Source organism: Contarinia nasturtii, unplaced genomic scaffold (assembly GCF_009176525.2).
Source record: "Contarinia nasturtii isolate CC-2019 unplaced genomic scaffold, AAFC_CNas_1.1 Cnas_scaffold_630, whole genome shotgun sequence".
In the NCBI taxonomy this organism is placed as follows: Eukaryota; Metazoa; Arthropoda; class Insecta; order Diptera; family Cecidomyiidae; genus Contarinia; species Contarinia nasturtii.
In genome coordinates this window covers 75,978-89,529 of record NW_022197981.1, presented here as the reverse complement: position 1 = coordinate 89,529, position 13,552 = coordinate 75,978, and the positions used below count along the sequence as shown (strand labels likewise).

General features: G+C 33.0%; 1 protein-coding gene across 1 annotated transcript; it reads right to left on the bottom strand.

Annotated features, from left to right (window-relative positions):
- Positions 1-2,675: 2,675 nt before the first annotated feature.
- Positions 2,676-8,419, bottom strand: LOC116340238. The gene is made up of 3 exons (XM_031766612.1): positions 7,915-8,419; positions 3,205-3,338; positions 2,676-3,076 (listed from the first exon to the last, which is right to left on the bottom strand). Exons 1-3 carry the CDS (start codon positions 7,999-8,001, stop codon positions 2,959-2,961), a joined length of 339 nt encoding a protein of 112 aa, XP_031622472.1. The 5' UTR covers positions 8,002-8,419; the 3' UTR covers positions 2,676-2,958.
- Between the last annotated feature and the right edge of the window lie 5,133 nt (positions 8,420-13,552).

Sequence of the window (13,552 nt, the reverse complement as noted above, 5' to 3'; positions counted from 1 at the left end):
AAAGCCTGTCGAAGTGCAAAAGAAAATTTCAAGGTGTGTGGTATATGATCGGTTAATATTTAAAAGTTGCTATTTATTCTGGAAAAAATGTCCTCGGGAGATTTTTATATTTGCATGAAAATGTTTGAGAATTTGATTCTCAAATGGTCTCACTCCATTGGCACTTTAAATACCATGGGAAATAACTTTCATGAGCTCTAGATCATAGATTACAGAGAGGGGGCAATGACTTGTTATCCATGCATTTTACCTAGTGGTAAGTTTTACAATTTGGCGTTCGTTTCAGAAGATCTCGTAAGTATACTTTACGGACTGTTGCTATAAAAATCTATTTGATTAAAGAACTATGCCAAAAAGTTTGCCAGTGATTTTATGCATTTTTATTTTCAATTAACACATTTATTTTTGTGCATTTGAAAGTCAGACGTATATGCCAGTAACTGTCATTCATGTCGAATCACATAGAAAATAATAACGTCGAAAAACTTTTAATGATGAATGATAAAATGTCAAGCACAATTTTGACGCCTTTTTGAATGATCCGGTTTTTGATACCAAAGATAGATAAACCCGAATCGTTTTTGAATGTAAATTAATACATAAATTCGTGAATTTTTTCGAACGAATGTATTTTAAATGAAATGACGTATTTTTCTACGAATGATTTGGTATTTAATTTCAAAATCGGACGCAAAAGTTACCAATATGTATTCGTCGAATAAAGGTCATTTCGCGGAAAATAATATAACTACCTGAATGGCTAAAACTTTTTTCAGTTTTTTTTAGAATGAATTTTGAACAATATGTATAAAAGGTATACAAATTTTGGCCACAGAAACTCGAAAACAAGACAAACTAGAAAAAATTAGAATTTCTTAGGTCATGTCAAATGTACACGTATATCAGATGTTCTGCCTACATTTACGGTAACACATTCAAGGAACAAACTGTTGTTGTCAAAATATCGAAATATACCAAATAACTGAATATTTCGCCTCATTTCAATTGAATAGTCAGCTTAATAAAACATCAACGTTAAATACGTTTTACTAAATAAAAACTATGGGTCGATTTAACATTTATGATGAGATTCGCATCCGTTAAAAATTCAAATTTGATCAAATATATCAAATGATATATCCACTTCAGCTAACAATTATTTCAGAATATTTTTACATTAAAAATGTATATTTGACAAATACAAATTACAGTTGAATGAATCCACTTGTTTGATTTACATCCATTGTATAAATAATAATGTTTCAGCTAAAAGAATACGACATTGCATTTTTCATTCCAGTTTCGATTTTCGAAAGTCATTTGAAATGAGTTTGACACTGGAAGTTCAACCGCCGTCACATTGGAACGATTCAGAGAAATGCGAATATCATCATTTTTTTACATTTTAAAATGTGCCTTAGCATCGTGCCAGTGTTTTTAATTCACACAACAGTATGTTAAGTAACAAGCGTATTTATTGTTCTTCCAATTCTACTAAGAATTCTCTGTCTTAAGACACTCTCCTAGCACAAACCACTTAAAGTTACTTGGCTTAAAAACATGTTTATTATTTCATCGTTTTCGGAGATTTTATTGAACAATTTCTGGGCTCCATTACTGTCGAATCAAGTTTTTCAAAACACAAGTTGAATTGAACTCCAGGGGGATTCCTATATGAAACCAAACTTTTTACTCGTTTGACGACGTGTGAGTAATGATCACCATAAAGTTCTTCAAGAATTGTGCAACTTGCATGTAGTAAAAGCCCTTGGGCTAACAGGCAATTATTTTAATAAACAGATAAGATTTCCTACGATGACTGAGCAGATCTTCATACTTCACATTTAATATCATTCATCTTCTTTTTTCAAAATTTTAAAATTTATAGCCCAAAACTTAGTTTTTTCTTAAGATCTTTTAATCACACAATAAAAATAGCCAGCTAATTGTGTGATAACTCCAACGTTTCTCTCTGAATTTTTGTGTTTTATTTATGATTCATTTTATCGTGTCTACAAAATGATCTTCGTGTGAGAATAGGTAAAAACGGTATAATTCTGAATTTGCAAGGGGTCCAAAAAAAGTCGATGCTCACGTTTAAAGAAAAAGAAAAATGCACGATTTTTAATTTCTAAATAATTAAGTCAATTATATTTTATTTTAGTTCAAACTGAAAATGATTATCTTATAAATATAAATTTTGATGTTAAGAAATGGCTGGAAATGAACGTTGTAGTAAGAGTCTTCAATTGCGATGAAATTTATTTATCTGACAATTTAAGTTGAAATCAAATGAACCGGCTCCATTCAGTTTCGAAATTGAAGTTCGAAGACTTTGAAACTTCATACTCTTCGATCCATTTCTTTAAGGAAGAAATTGTTTAAATTATAATACAGAGAATACTTATGTTTTTTTATGTTTTTGCTTCTTTTTTTTTTGCATGTTACAACCTTAGAAATGTGTTTTGTGTGTTTCAATGTAACTGATATTTTAGTAAAATTATAAGAAATGGAATCGAATATTTGTCCAATTGCATGATCTCCTCGATTTAATTTCGAACAAATTTGATCGAAATCACATACAATATGCAAACAAATTTGAGTTTGTTTCAGTGTATTGTTCGATTTTTATAAATCTACGTTTCAAATAAAATGTTAAAATAAACTCGTACGTATAAATTATGCACTAAATATGCTATGTCATACTTTATGAAAGAAAATAATCAATTGTTAGAGTATGAAAAATATGTGAAAATAACTGTGCCACTGCAGCCCCATTTGTGAACCGAATTTAAATCATATCGTTCGTCCGATCTCAGTCAAAATGTAAACTAAACCATATATTTTGTACATACAAAGTGACATCAATGAAACGGACATCGACCGATACAAACATGGTCTCGCCATCAAAGCAGTGCTGTGAATCCGGTCCAATTAATAGCGCCATCATTAGTCAGCCTATGCGAGGGCCGATTCGCCGCCGGGATTTGGCCGGCAACGGTAAACAAAGGCGCTAACAGAGAGATCGTCATCAGTCTTGAGGCATACTACATTATTTTCCGTCGGACATACACATCTGAACATTTCATAAAGAAGAAAAAAACACAATAAATTGATAATTTAAGTGATTTGAAACAATGAAAATTATTCCAAAATTGAAATGAAATTCGAAAGAAACGTAAAAAAACCATTGTGCCAACTTACGTATTCTTCATGAAATAGTCCACTTTACGTGTGAATGGAGTGTAAACAGCCCAGCCACATGGTGTATTCTCTTGGCATATTGCTTCTTCTTTTGGTGTTGTTGAGCTTACTGCCTCATCGGCTGAACGATGCAACTGAAATGGGAAAGAAACAATTTCAAATAATTTCTCATTCTCATCCAACTTAATAATTATAAAATGGAAAAGAAAAAAAGAATTGAGATTGAGCCGAGACAAAAAGTGTCATCAAATCCGGTCATTTATGCAGTTCATTAAAAATGATTTAGGATCAAACAAAAAAGGCGCCGTACAACTTCAAAATGAGCACATTATTTATTGTGCTATTATTGTAGTGCGTATTGTTAATGGCGTTCATTCTAATTGATGCGAGATTTATGGTTGAGTCGGACTCCTACAAACTCCTTCCAAGTATTTTAAGCGTGTGTTAACGAAATCGATATTATTAATGATGGTGTTACTGTTTGTTATAATTGTTATTTGAAAAGTATTTGGTTTTTCGTTCCGAGAAGTTCATGACAAACGTTTGTTGTTGACCACCTGTGAGAATGCGAGCATTTGCACGTAGGCTCGACACAATCGGTGTGCGTCTATTGGCCCATACACTGAGTGAGCTTCAGAGTTCAACAGTGAGTAACAATACGAATATGAATCGAACCAAATGAAAGAGAGCTAAAAACCAAACAATGACATTCCAGAGTGCAGAACAATAGAATATAGCATGTGTCGGCATAGCTGTATGAAACGTACAAATGGAATGTGGTGTATTGTAAGTGTACGATCGGATGGGCGCTCGTTTTCTTTTCTTGTTTGCTTTACATTCATTCTTTTCATTCTTTGACAGAAGTATTCATCAAAATTGGAAAAGAAGCGGGAAAATAAACAGTTCGATTGTGATTTTTCATTGAAGAATCTTTCAATACATTCGTATCGGAATTCATACTTTGGTCAGATAAAAATGCATTTTGTTTGCGCCATAGTTTCGTTTCGTTTTTTTTTTTTTTTCTGATATGACTTAACAGAAACTGTGCTGCTGCAACAGTTAAATTGCCATACAGTGACACACCCACTTTTGTTCATTACATATTGTTATCGACAAACTGGCAAGATTCGACTTATACATTCTTTTTTGCGCCAAGTTTGAGGTCAATTCTATTGAATTTATTACGCACATTTATTTTACGCTGAAGAAAATCAATCAATATGGTTCCAAAAACTAGAATTAGTTGCACATGCGACCGACTTTGTAATCGTTAACTGATGCAATTTGCAATAAATGAAAAATAACCGAAACAACACTTGGAATTGAAAGTGGTTAAAATGTAACAGAAGTAACTTAGTAAAGCAAAGCATACATGAAATGAAACGAAGAAAATGATGAACAAATGCTACGCAAATCATTTTCAATCAAAATACGAACTCACTTTAAAACTGTACACAACGATTTGTGGAAGAAAAAAAAAACTGTATCAAAATCAATGAATTGACGTCGATCGCTTGAATTGTTGATATTTTACAAATGATACACAAGTTTGATTGCGCATTGTGAAGTATGAGCAGTCGACCCAGTGCTTGCAGATCATCTCTCTTTCTTTCGTCCGATAAATATTATTGTGTGTATTTTGTATGTTATATGTCATCAGAAGAAGAAGAAGAAGAAAAAATCAAATACAAATACACAATAATATAGTATATGCGTCACATGACCGGGTTGTAGAGGAGAACATCGCTCTCGCGTCTACAGTCAATCGAATTGAAATGTGCAAAAATTTCATGTGAGAGTATGAGAATTCTATAAAAAAATAATAATAGAGTCTCTCAAACAAAAACAACGCGCAAACATAATCAATTTTTACGAAAGAAAATGAGAAGACGGAGGAAGAGAAAGAGAGAGATAGAGAAAAAACAGCGTGATGCGCAACATTCATCTAATCTCGGTCAAAATTTATGAATGAAAATTTCCATTTAATATGTTCTTTCGCCCATTTGTCTTGAGTCGCACACTAGAGCTGCATCATTTTGCGTTTGTGATTCCAGTTTTAGTTCGCATTTAGCTTTAATGCCCGATATTAAATAAAAGAAGAAGAAGAAGAAAAAAAACTTAATAACAACACTTTACTTTTTTAGGCATTATCAATTGATTGACTTTATCTGAGGCAGTGTGATCTTATCACCTCATGACTGAATAGGGAATATCACGATCGATGAATTTTAAAATAAAAACCTAACGAGAACGAATTCATTTGCCGATTCTATTAACGATTCACAATATTTTATATTGATGTTTATATTCTCAATTGAGGGAGGGAATGTGCTCGAGTGAGTGAGCTGGCAAGAGGGAGCGAGAGAGAGAAAGGGAATGCGCGCGAGATGACGACAGCAATGGTCTTCTGAGAATTCATATAGATATTTTTTTTCTTCATTCGCGCGGTGTGAATGTAAACAATTCCATTCAGTATTTTATTTTGTGTCGCTACATATTGTGAGGTTAAAAAAAGAACGTTCTCTCATGGAATATTTTATGGGAATTATATTTTTTGCACATGAATCGATCGTTATCATAAATTCCTTCAACATAAAATCGCATAAAAATGTGTGTGTGTATATATGTACGAATAACGACGATCGATTTAACTAAAAAGAGGAGGAAAAGGCATTTAAAATGAAAATAGTAAAAGAAAAAGTCTTTTTTTTATTCATTAATTCGCTCCAACGATAATTTCGTAAAAACATATCAATTTAATATGACGCACACAATGTTATGTTTCAATATAAAGGTCACATAAATTTGCGTTTTTTCTTTCTTTCCTTTTTCCAACAAAGCTTCACACGCACACAACACCGACAAAGAAAAATAATCATGATAATCGACATGACACGGGCATGATTATCGATTGGCTTTTAATGATGCACATTTTTGGCGTTTGGTTTGGCTATTATTATTTCGATATATCGTCAATGCATTTGATCGGTAGCTGAAAGCTCAGATATTTTTGTTTGTATCCAGTAATTCTAGCGAGAGAATTTTTTTATTTTCAAATTGAGCTTTCAAATGTTTAAAAATGTGAAAACAAAATGTCGAAAACAAGATACAACCAGAGTGGTGACGCTTGAAATAGAAAATTGAATCGTCACTAATTTGGCTGCGATCGTTTTATTTTTATGTAATTAATAAAATATCCGAAACAAAACTGCGCGCAAACGAATTACGTGCGGAGAACAACGCGGCCACTGATCGACCCAAGACATAAATAAATATGCATGAGATACAATTTGAAAATAGCGCGCTTGCGAATCGCCAATAGCCGTTGTAATATAATACGCAAAAAAAAAATACGAAGAAAAAAATCGGCAAGCACAATGTATGGCGATATATCTATTTGATTTATGGCAAATTTTTGTGTGATTCGTTAGTGTTTCCGACCTTTTATTAACATTTTTTTTTATTTTACTGTGTTTGTCTGTTTACTCTTCTCATTTTCATCAAATAACTTAAAATTGTTTGCATCAAACGCCTCTTTTGATGCGTAACATTTCATGTGAAATGGTCGCTTGGCCAATAACATGTTTCATCCGGACACATGTCTAAACATTTTTACTGTGTTTTTATTATTTTTGTCGTTGTTTTGGCTAGAATTAATGCAGCACCGATTTCATCATTCTCTGATTCATTTAAACTGTTTCATCTAGACTCTCATTCATATGCAGTGTCGCAAAGCAGACACTTGGATTTACGTTCGATTTTATTTTTGTGTAAATTGTATATAGCATTTATGTTACGATTTGAACCATCGTATACGTATTGGTTTTTGTCTCTCTTTCACTCGCTTTTTACTTTTTTCGCTTACAGTCGCAGCCCGTCACATGAATTTGCGCACTTGTTTCGGCATTCAAAGTCGAAACAATTGGTACAAACTGCAGATATGCGATTTTATTTAAACCATATCGACATATGTAACGGTTCAATAATTGGTCATCTCTCGACCAAGGAAACTTTGTGTCGCACACACACGCATACAAACACAACAAATTGAAAGTCAAAACACTTTTTTTTTACTTAAATTATTCATTTAAGCGATTTATTCAATTTAATTATGCATTTAAATTGCATCGAAAAGTGTTTAATTATCAATTATGGCATGCTCTTTTTTTAAACAAATAAATCATGCCAAAAAGAATAGAATTAAATACAAATGAGCACGTGATATACACATAAAATAAAGTGTGTCTCAGTCTTGGCTAATTTTAAACTTCGCCAAAAGTCTTAAAAATTAAGCACATTGTAAATACATCAACTCATATATATTTACTTAAACCAAAAAAAATTGAAATTTTAATTCTTTTTCCGAGTTTAAAACTAGTATCTAATTCTTTTTCAAAACATTTTTCAAAAAGGAAAAAATAATTTTGAAATAAATGTGCGTTTAATTTGCACGTAACCATTTTTAGTTTTAAGCGTGAAGCTGATGATGACACATACATCGTGTTGAAATGCATTCGTATTGTTTGTTTGTTTGAATAAAAATTCCCAATCATTTTCATAAAGTTAAAACTGAAGTGTTTAATTTTTGTTTATTCGCTCAATTTCGAAATTTGTAATTATTGAAGGGAACTAAAGAATAATTTAATTTTAATGAAAATCTTATTTTTTAAATAAAAATGCGTAAAAATATTTAAAAAAATCGATACATACCCGAAAGACGCGTCCGGCACTTGTTGTCGCAATGAGAAGGATGAGTGTAAGGACGAGCACTTGCCACAATTGTGTTAGTCGAACCATTGTGATTGATGTTTTTTGTTTATAATTAAGGAAAAATTGCCGCTAATTTGTTGATATGTAACCGTTCGGAATTTTACCGAAAATTGAATTTTGAATTTTTCGATGGTTTGTTGAATACAGTTGAATGAGCACTTTTACAAATACGCACTCTTAAAAATTAATATTTATTTCTTGTTTAATTGAAACCGATCAATAAACAGGAATTTGTGTACAAAAAAAAGTGAAAGAATTTTCCGAAAATCGAAATGAATTTCCGATCAATGTAATTTGAAGCAAAAAAAAAATAAAAAATAAAAATACGCGCTTAATTTCTTTTACGTCGATAATATGGATGTTTTGGTTTGTTCGAGAACTCGGAACGTTTTGTATGTGTGTCTTGTGTGGTGGATTCTTGATTTGTAAATAAATCGTAGACGGCAAATGGCTTTGAATTTATATTCAAGACTCGCAACGAGTGGTGTACGTTTTCTAGCCGCCTTGCTCACGCTCAAAAGCGATAGAGAAGCAACAGAAGAAAAAAACACACATCCGAAGCAACAACACATACTCACAACAACAACAAAAACAACAACAGCAACAATAACAAAATACACATCACCGAATGAATGAACGGCGCTGTGAATGAGCAAATAGAAGAATCACAGGAAAACAGAGACGAAACGTATACGCACAGATACCGTACCGTACACAAGCATGGCATGAATAGTGTGCAGCTTTGCGTATTGTTTTGTTGTTTCATCATTCAGTTCGATAATTCTCTGTCTCGTTCACTTTGAAATCGGGATGACACACAATGTATCAAACAGAACCAACAGCGAAAACGTGAGGCATCTCAGCATCCGTAACGTCCGTTTTTCTTTCTTTATCGTCTTCAATATATGTTTCACGTTTATGTTGCGTTTCAATTGATGTTTTTCCGTTTATTGCTTTTTGATACGAGTTTTTCTCGTCACGCGTTTCGCTCTTTTTCACACTACGTACAATTCAAACTACTCGTTATTTATCCAATTATGTTTTTTATTCGCACAAAATCTAAGCCTATCTAAGAAGATCTAATGAAATTCTTTTCGCCATTTAGTTTTGGAGTATGATTGAGATTGTTAATTAGATAAAATCAATAAAATTTACACCCCGAGGAAAACTAATCGATTCACGAATCGCATTTGGATGTCAATATAATTGGATCATGAGATGCTCCTTTTATTTTATTTTATCTTCGAATGCATTTTAATGTTGAATTATGTGATTTGTTTTACCAACATGTATGTACAATTCTCTTCATCAATTGATTCGAAGAATTCATTAAATGTTCAACCAAATTTTTCACCTTCTTGGAAATTCCAATTCTGATTGATTTATTGATATTTATGCTTTGACCGGAGACATAAAAAGATGAAGCATTCCGGCTAGATGGCTTTTCATTCTATGGAAATTTGCGGAATCACAAACAGGCTGTGTGATGAGATGAAACGAACTGAAAAAGAACAACAGCTACCAACAAACGACAATGAAGAAAAGAAAAAAAAGAAGCAGCAGAGAGCATAAAGTTGCAACGTGGAATTTGATCATTAAATAAGCATATTTAAACATGTTTGTTATGTTACGTTCCAATTAATGATTGAGATCTCTCTTTTTTAGTGATTTTGAGAATGTTGATGATGTTTTTATCGTTTTGTTAAAGTCGCTCCTTTGATTATTACCAATGTCATTTGGCGTTCTTCAAGTGAAATGCGCAAAAATCGCACAGAAATGCATTTCTTTATTCACTAGATCGTCGCTTCTCTCTCTCTCTCTCTCTCTCTCTCTCTCTCTCTTCCTCAATATTCTCGCTTTTGTCTCAAATGTACACGAAAATGCCATGAAAAGAACAACGTCTTGTTTCTTTTTTTATCAGCAGGTGGCTTTTGTGAAATTCTTTCGCAGGTAGAAGAAGTGAAGAAGATCCAATGACCATGAAATGACTCGTCATAAAAATGAAATATGTCTTATGAATGAGTAAATGCACTGTTTGGCACGTGAATATCTGTATGAGTATGTTGCGTTCTGAACTCACTTCGATTCGTTAAATACACAACACAAATCTTAAACGCAAAATACCGCACGTATTCATTATCAACTAAACGTGTGAAGGCGCGCGAGATATTTTCTGTGTGTTGGTTTGTTCATTTGCATTGATTTTTTTTGTAATCATCAACATGAAAATTCATCAAATTCTTTACAATGCAACTGAACTTTCAGAGTCGTTAAAGTGGCACTTGGTCTTATCGGTTTCGGTGTATTTACATTGTTTCCAATGCTCGCTTTTAAATATCATATCAAAGACTGTATTTAAGTGTTTGTTCTATGATTGTCAATGCACCTTTTTCAGATTTCAATTCGGATCTTTTCGGTCTTCGCTACAATCAAAACAGTTTTATAACCATTGATTAGATCGATTATATCGCGGTAATTATATCATAAAAATGGCCCGCAATTTTTACTGCAAACGAACAATAAATTCTTTTGGCTATATTGTGTCTGCAGTCAGTGATGGGCCATCGACATGCATCCTTCGAATTTATTTATTAAAAATTGTTATTTTCGGTGTATTCATTTTAAAAGGCGATCGTTTCATTGCAGATAGCCAATGTAGCTTTTCAACAGCTAGGCTTTTTTTCTATTACTATCCAAGTGGTTGATAATTTGGATGAATTATTGATCGATGAGGATGATAGTATTTGTTGCACTGCCATGTTTGACATCTCACGATGATGTAGCGAAACGTCGTCGGTTCGATGAAATGCCAAACTTTTGAACGAAATGCAACTTGATGATTTAAATTTAGCATGAAATCGTAAAATATACAACATTGAATGACCAAAAGCCATAATAAAAAGTTTATGTGTCTGAACTTGGTGATTGTGTAATATATGTGTATATAGAACCGAAGTATCTGGCCACAGTCATAAAAATGACCCAAAGTATGGATTGGCGAATATTTTCTTTTTGACATTAGCATTATCTTGGTGCAAGAAAATCGATGCGATTTCTCTCTCTCTCTCTCTCTTTTTCTTCCATTTTGTGCGATGCAGAATCGTCAAATGAAGTGAAATGGATTTCATGCATGCATCTTTCGTTCCATGAATATAAAAAAAAGAAGTTATACTTTGTTATTATCTTGTCTTAAGCCGTACAACAATCATCTTTGCTTTATGATACAAGTCAAAACATCGTATACAGATATTGTGTTTGCTATTTTACTATCGTTTGAATTGATAACTACCGCTACGCATTGCATGCTTTCGATTGTGTACCGCATTTGTGTATGTTATTTAACTTTAAATTGGTCTTTGTCAACGTAGGCTCGATTCACATGCAACAGATTAAAGACGAACAGTAAGATCGTGCTGCCCAAGCATGGGAGAAAGAAAGAGAATCACATGAATGGGCCAATGGTCATCGCATATTTAAAAAAAACACACACATAACATTAAATACATTGATCACACTTGGACTGAGATGTCATTAGCTTTCGTATTAGTCAGAGAATAACGTGTTACTAGTGCGCGCGCGCTCGCTCGTATACGCATTGTTAACAAAATGGTAATGCGATACGAACTTGTCATATATACGATTTAGTTAGTTGATTGACAAGTTCAAACAGAGTCTATACAAATGATAAATCAATGCCGCTCCACGAAACAAAACACTGTGGATGCGTAATTACATTCCTTTGAAAAAATGTCTTTAATTTAGTCACGTGCACACACATTGTTTCGCTTTGCATATTTGACGCACCGTGTATAAGCCTCTTAAAATATTTGATTTCGAATTTCCTGGAAAACAAAAAACCAACGAATAAATTCCTTGTTCAAACCTGTTGATTAGAAATTTCTCTGAAATGTTACACAATGCCAAAAATGATGTCATCCAAATCGGATGGATGACTCAGCAGTTTTGGAGAGAATCTTTTTTTTTTTGCGCCCATGATCACAATCTCTTATCTCGTCATTTTGCGCAGTTACTTTCATAAATGGTTTCCTATTTTATTTTTTATTTTTTTTGATAATTGAATGTCCGAGTATAGGGATCGATGTCGATTCTTGTGTAGTTAATTTCGTTATGGAATTCCCATTTCACTTTCAAACAAATCAAACACTAACATTTAAATGGGAGCAGTATTTCCAAAGCAATTAACGTCACTTCCGTAATTAATCGAATGAACGCGTCGTAGTACAACAAAAACAAAAACAACGACAGCAACAACAATTGAAGAAGACGAAGAAGAAAAAACCACAGAAAAATAATCGGACTTCACTAGAAAAAAAAACCCAACTTCAATCTCGTTTCTTCTTTTTTTAAATTAGTATAAAAATACAATGTTCATTGATTTTTAAATGGGAATATTTGATAAGGTGAATCGAATTCACCAAAAAAGCAGCATTACAAAAGTCTAGAGTTTTGACTGAAATATATTATTGTTGTTGTCATTGAACAGCTTCGAGATTGTTTTGTCATTTACATAGGCTGAAACGTAGACACTTGATCACCGGCGCTATCCCTATTTCTCTATTTCTATTTTTCTTTGTCTCCATCTCTCTTTGCGCTTAATATTGTTAGGCGCATAAATATCAATACGCACATTCCAATCGCTGTCGCACATGGTGTCGTGTCTAACAGACGTTCTGTCTCTAATAGACACTATTGCTACTGCGCGCCAAATATGTGACCACATTACTCATGACAACAAAACGTTGTGACGCAAACCACATTTTCATTTTCTTTTAATCGAATATATCTTCGAGAAAGTAAGTAAGTGTTCTTCCAAAGTAAGTGTTTGAAAAATAACTTGCTCTTACAATTTTATGCGCACATTTATTTGCGATTTGTCATTCGATTGATTGTAATTGAATCAAACCGAATGAAGAAAAAGAAGAAGAAGAAGAAGAAGAAATAGAATCAATTCGAATGGAATTTTCAAAATGGAGCATCAACTAACATACTTCTATATAATAACTGATTTCAATTCAATGGGTTTTTGGCATTAATTTCTCATTTAAATGCAAATTTGAAATGTTTTTCACATGAAAAAAAAGAAGAAATATGTAAAGTTGAAGACGATGATGTCGAGATGAAGATAAAACAAACGAACTCATGGCCGTGTGTATCAGATCGATTAGATAGTTTTAACGGATGTCATCGCATCACACTATTCCTTCCATTGCACATGTATTGGTTGTGAATAATTGCGTGAAATCATGGTATTCCATGAAAAAAAAAAATATCGTACGATATAACCGATTCGATCGATTGTATGAGAAAAATTTATGGGTTTATAGCACTCTTTTTCTTTCTCTTTCTTTCTCTCTCTCCCTCTCTCGCTCTCTCTCTCTTTCTACATTTTGCAACTATATATGCATAACGGGTCTGAAACAAGAATGAAGGGAATGCACACGGAGCCAGATACGGATAGCAAGCCAGTGTGCCATACCACCGTGGAGAAATGCATTTAACGGTCGATTATCGAAAATATGAGTGATGCAATACATGGCATAGATTACAACAAGCCACA

Excerpts from the sequence above, each read along its gene's own strand:
- LOC116340238 (XM_031766612.1), bottom strand. The coding sequence starts at position 8,001 with ATGGTTCGACTAACACAATTGTGGCAAGTGCTCGTCCTTACACTCATC. Across the intron at positions 3,339-7,914 it reads GTGCCGGACGCGTCTTTCGG|TTGCATCGTTCAGCCGATGA; the intron begins GTATGTATCGAT and ends TTCCCATTTCAG. Across the intron at positions 3,077-3,204 it reads GACTATTTCATGAAGAATAC|ATGTGTATGTCCGACGGAAA; the intron begins GTAAGTTGGCAC and ends TGAAATGTTCAG.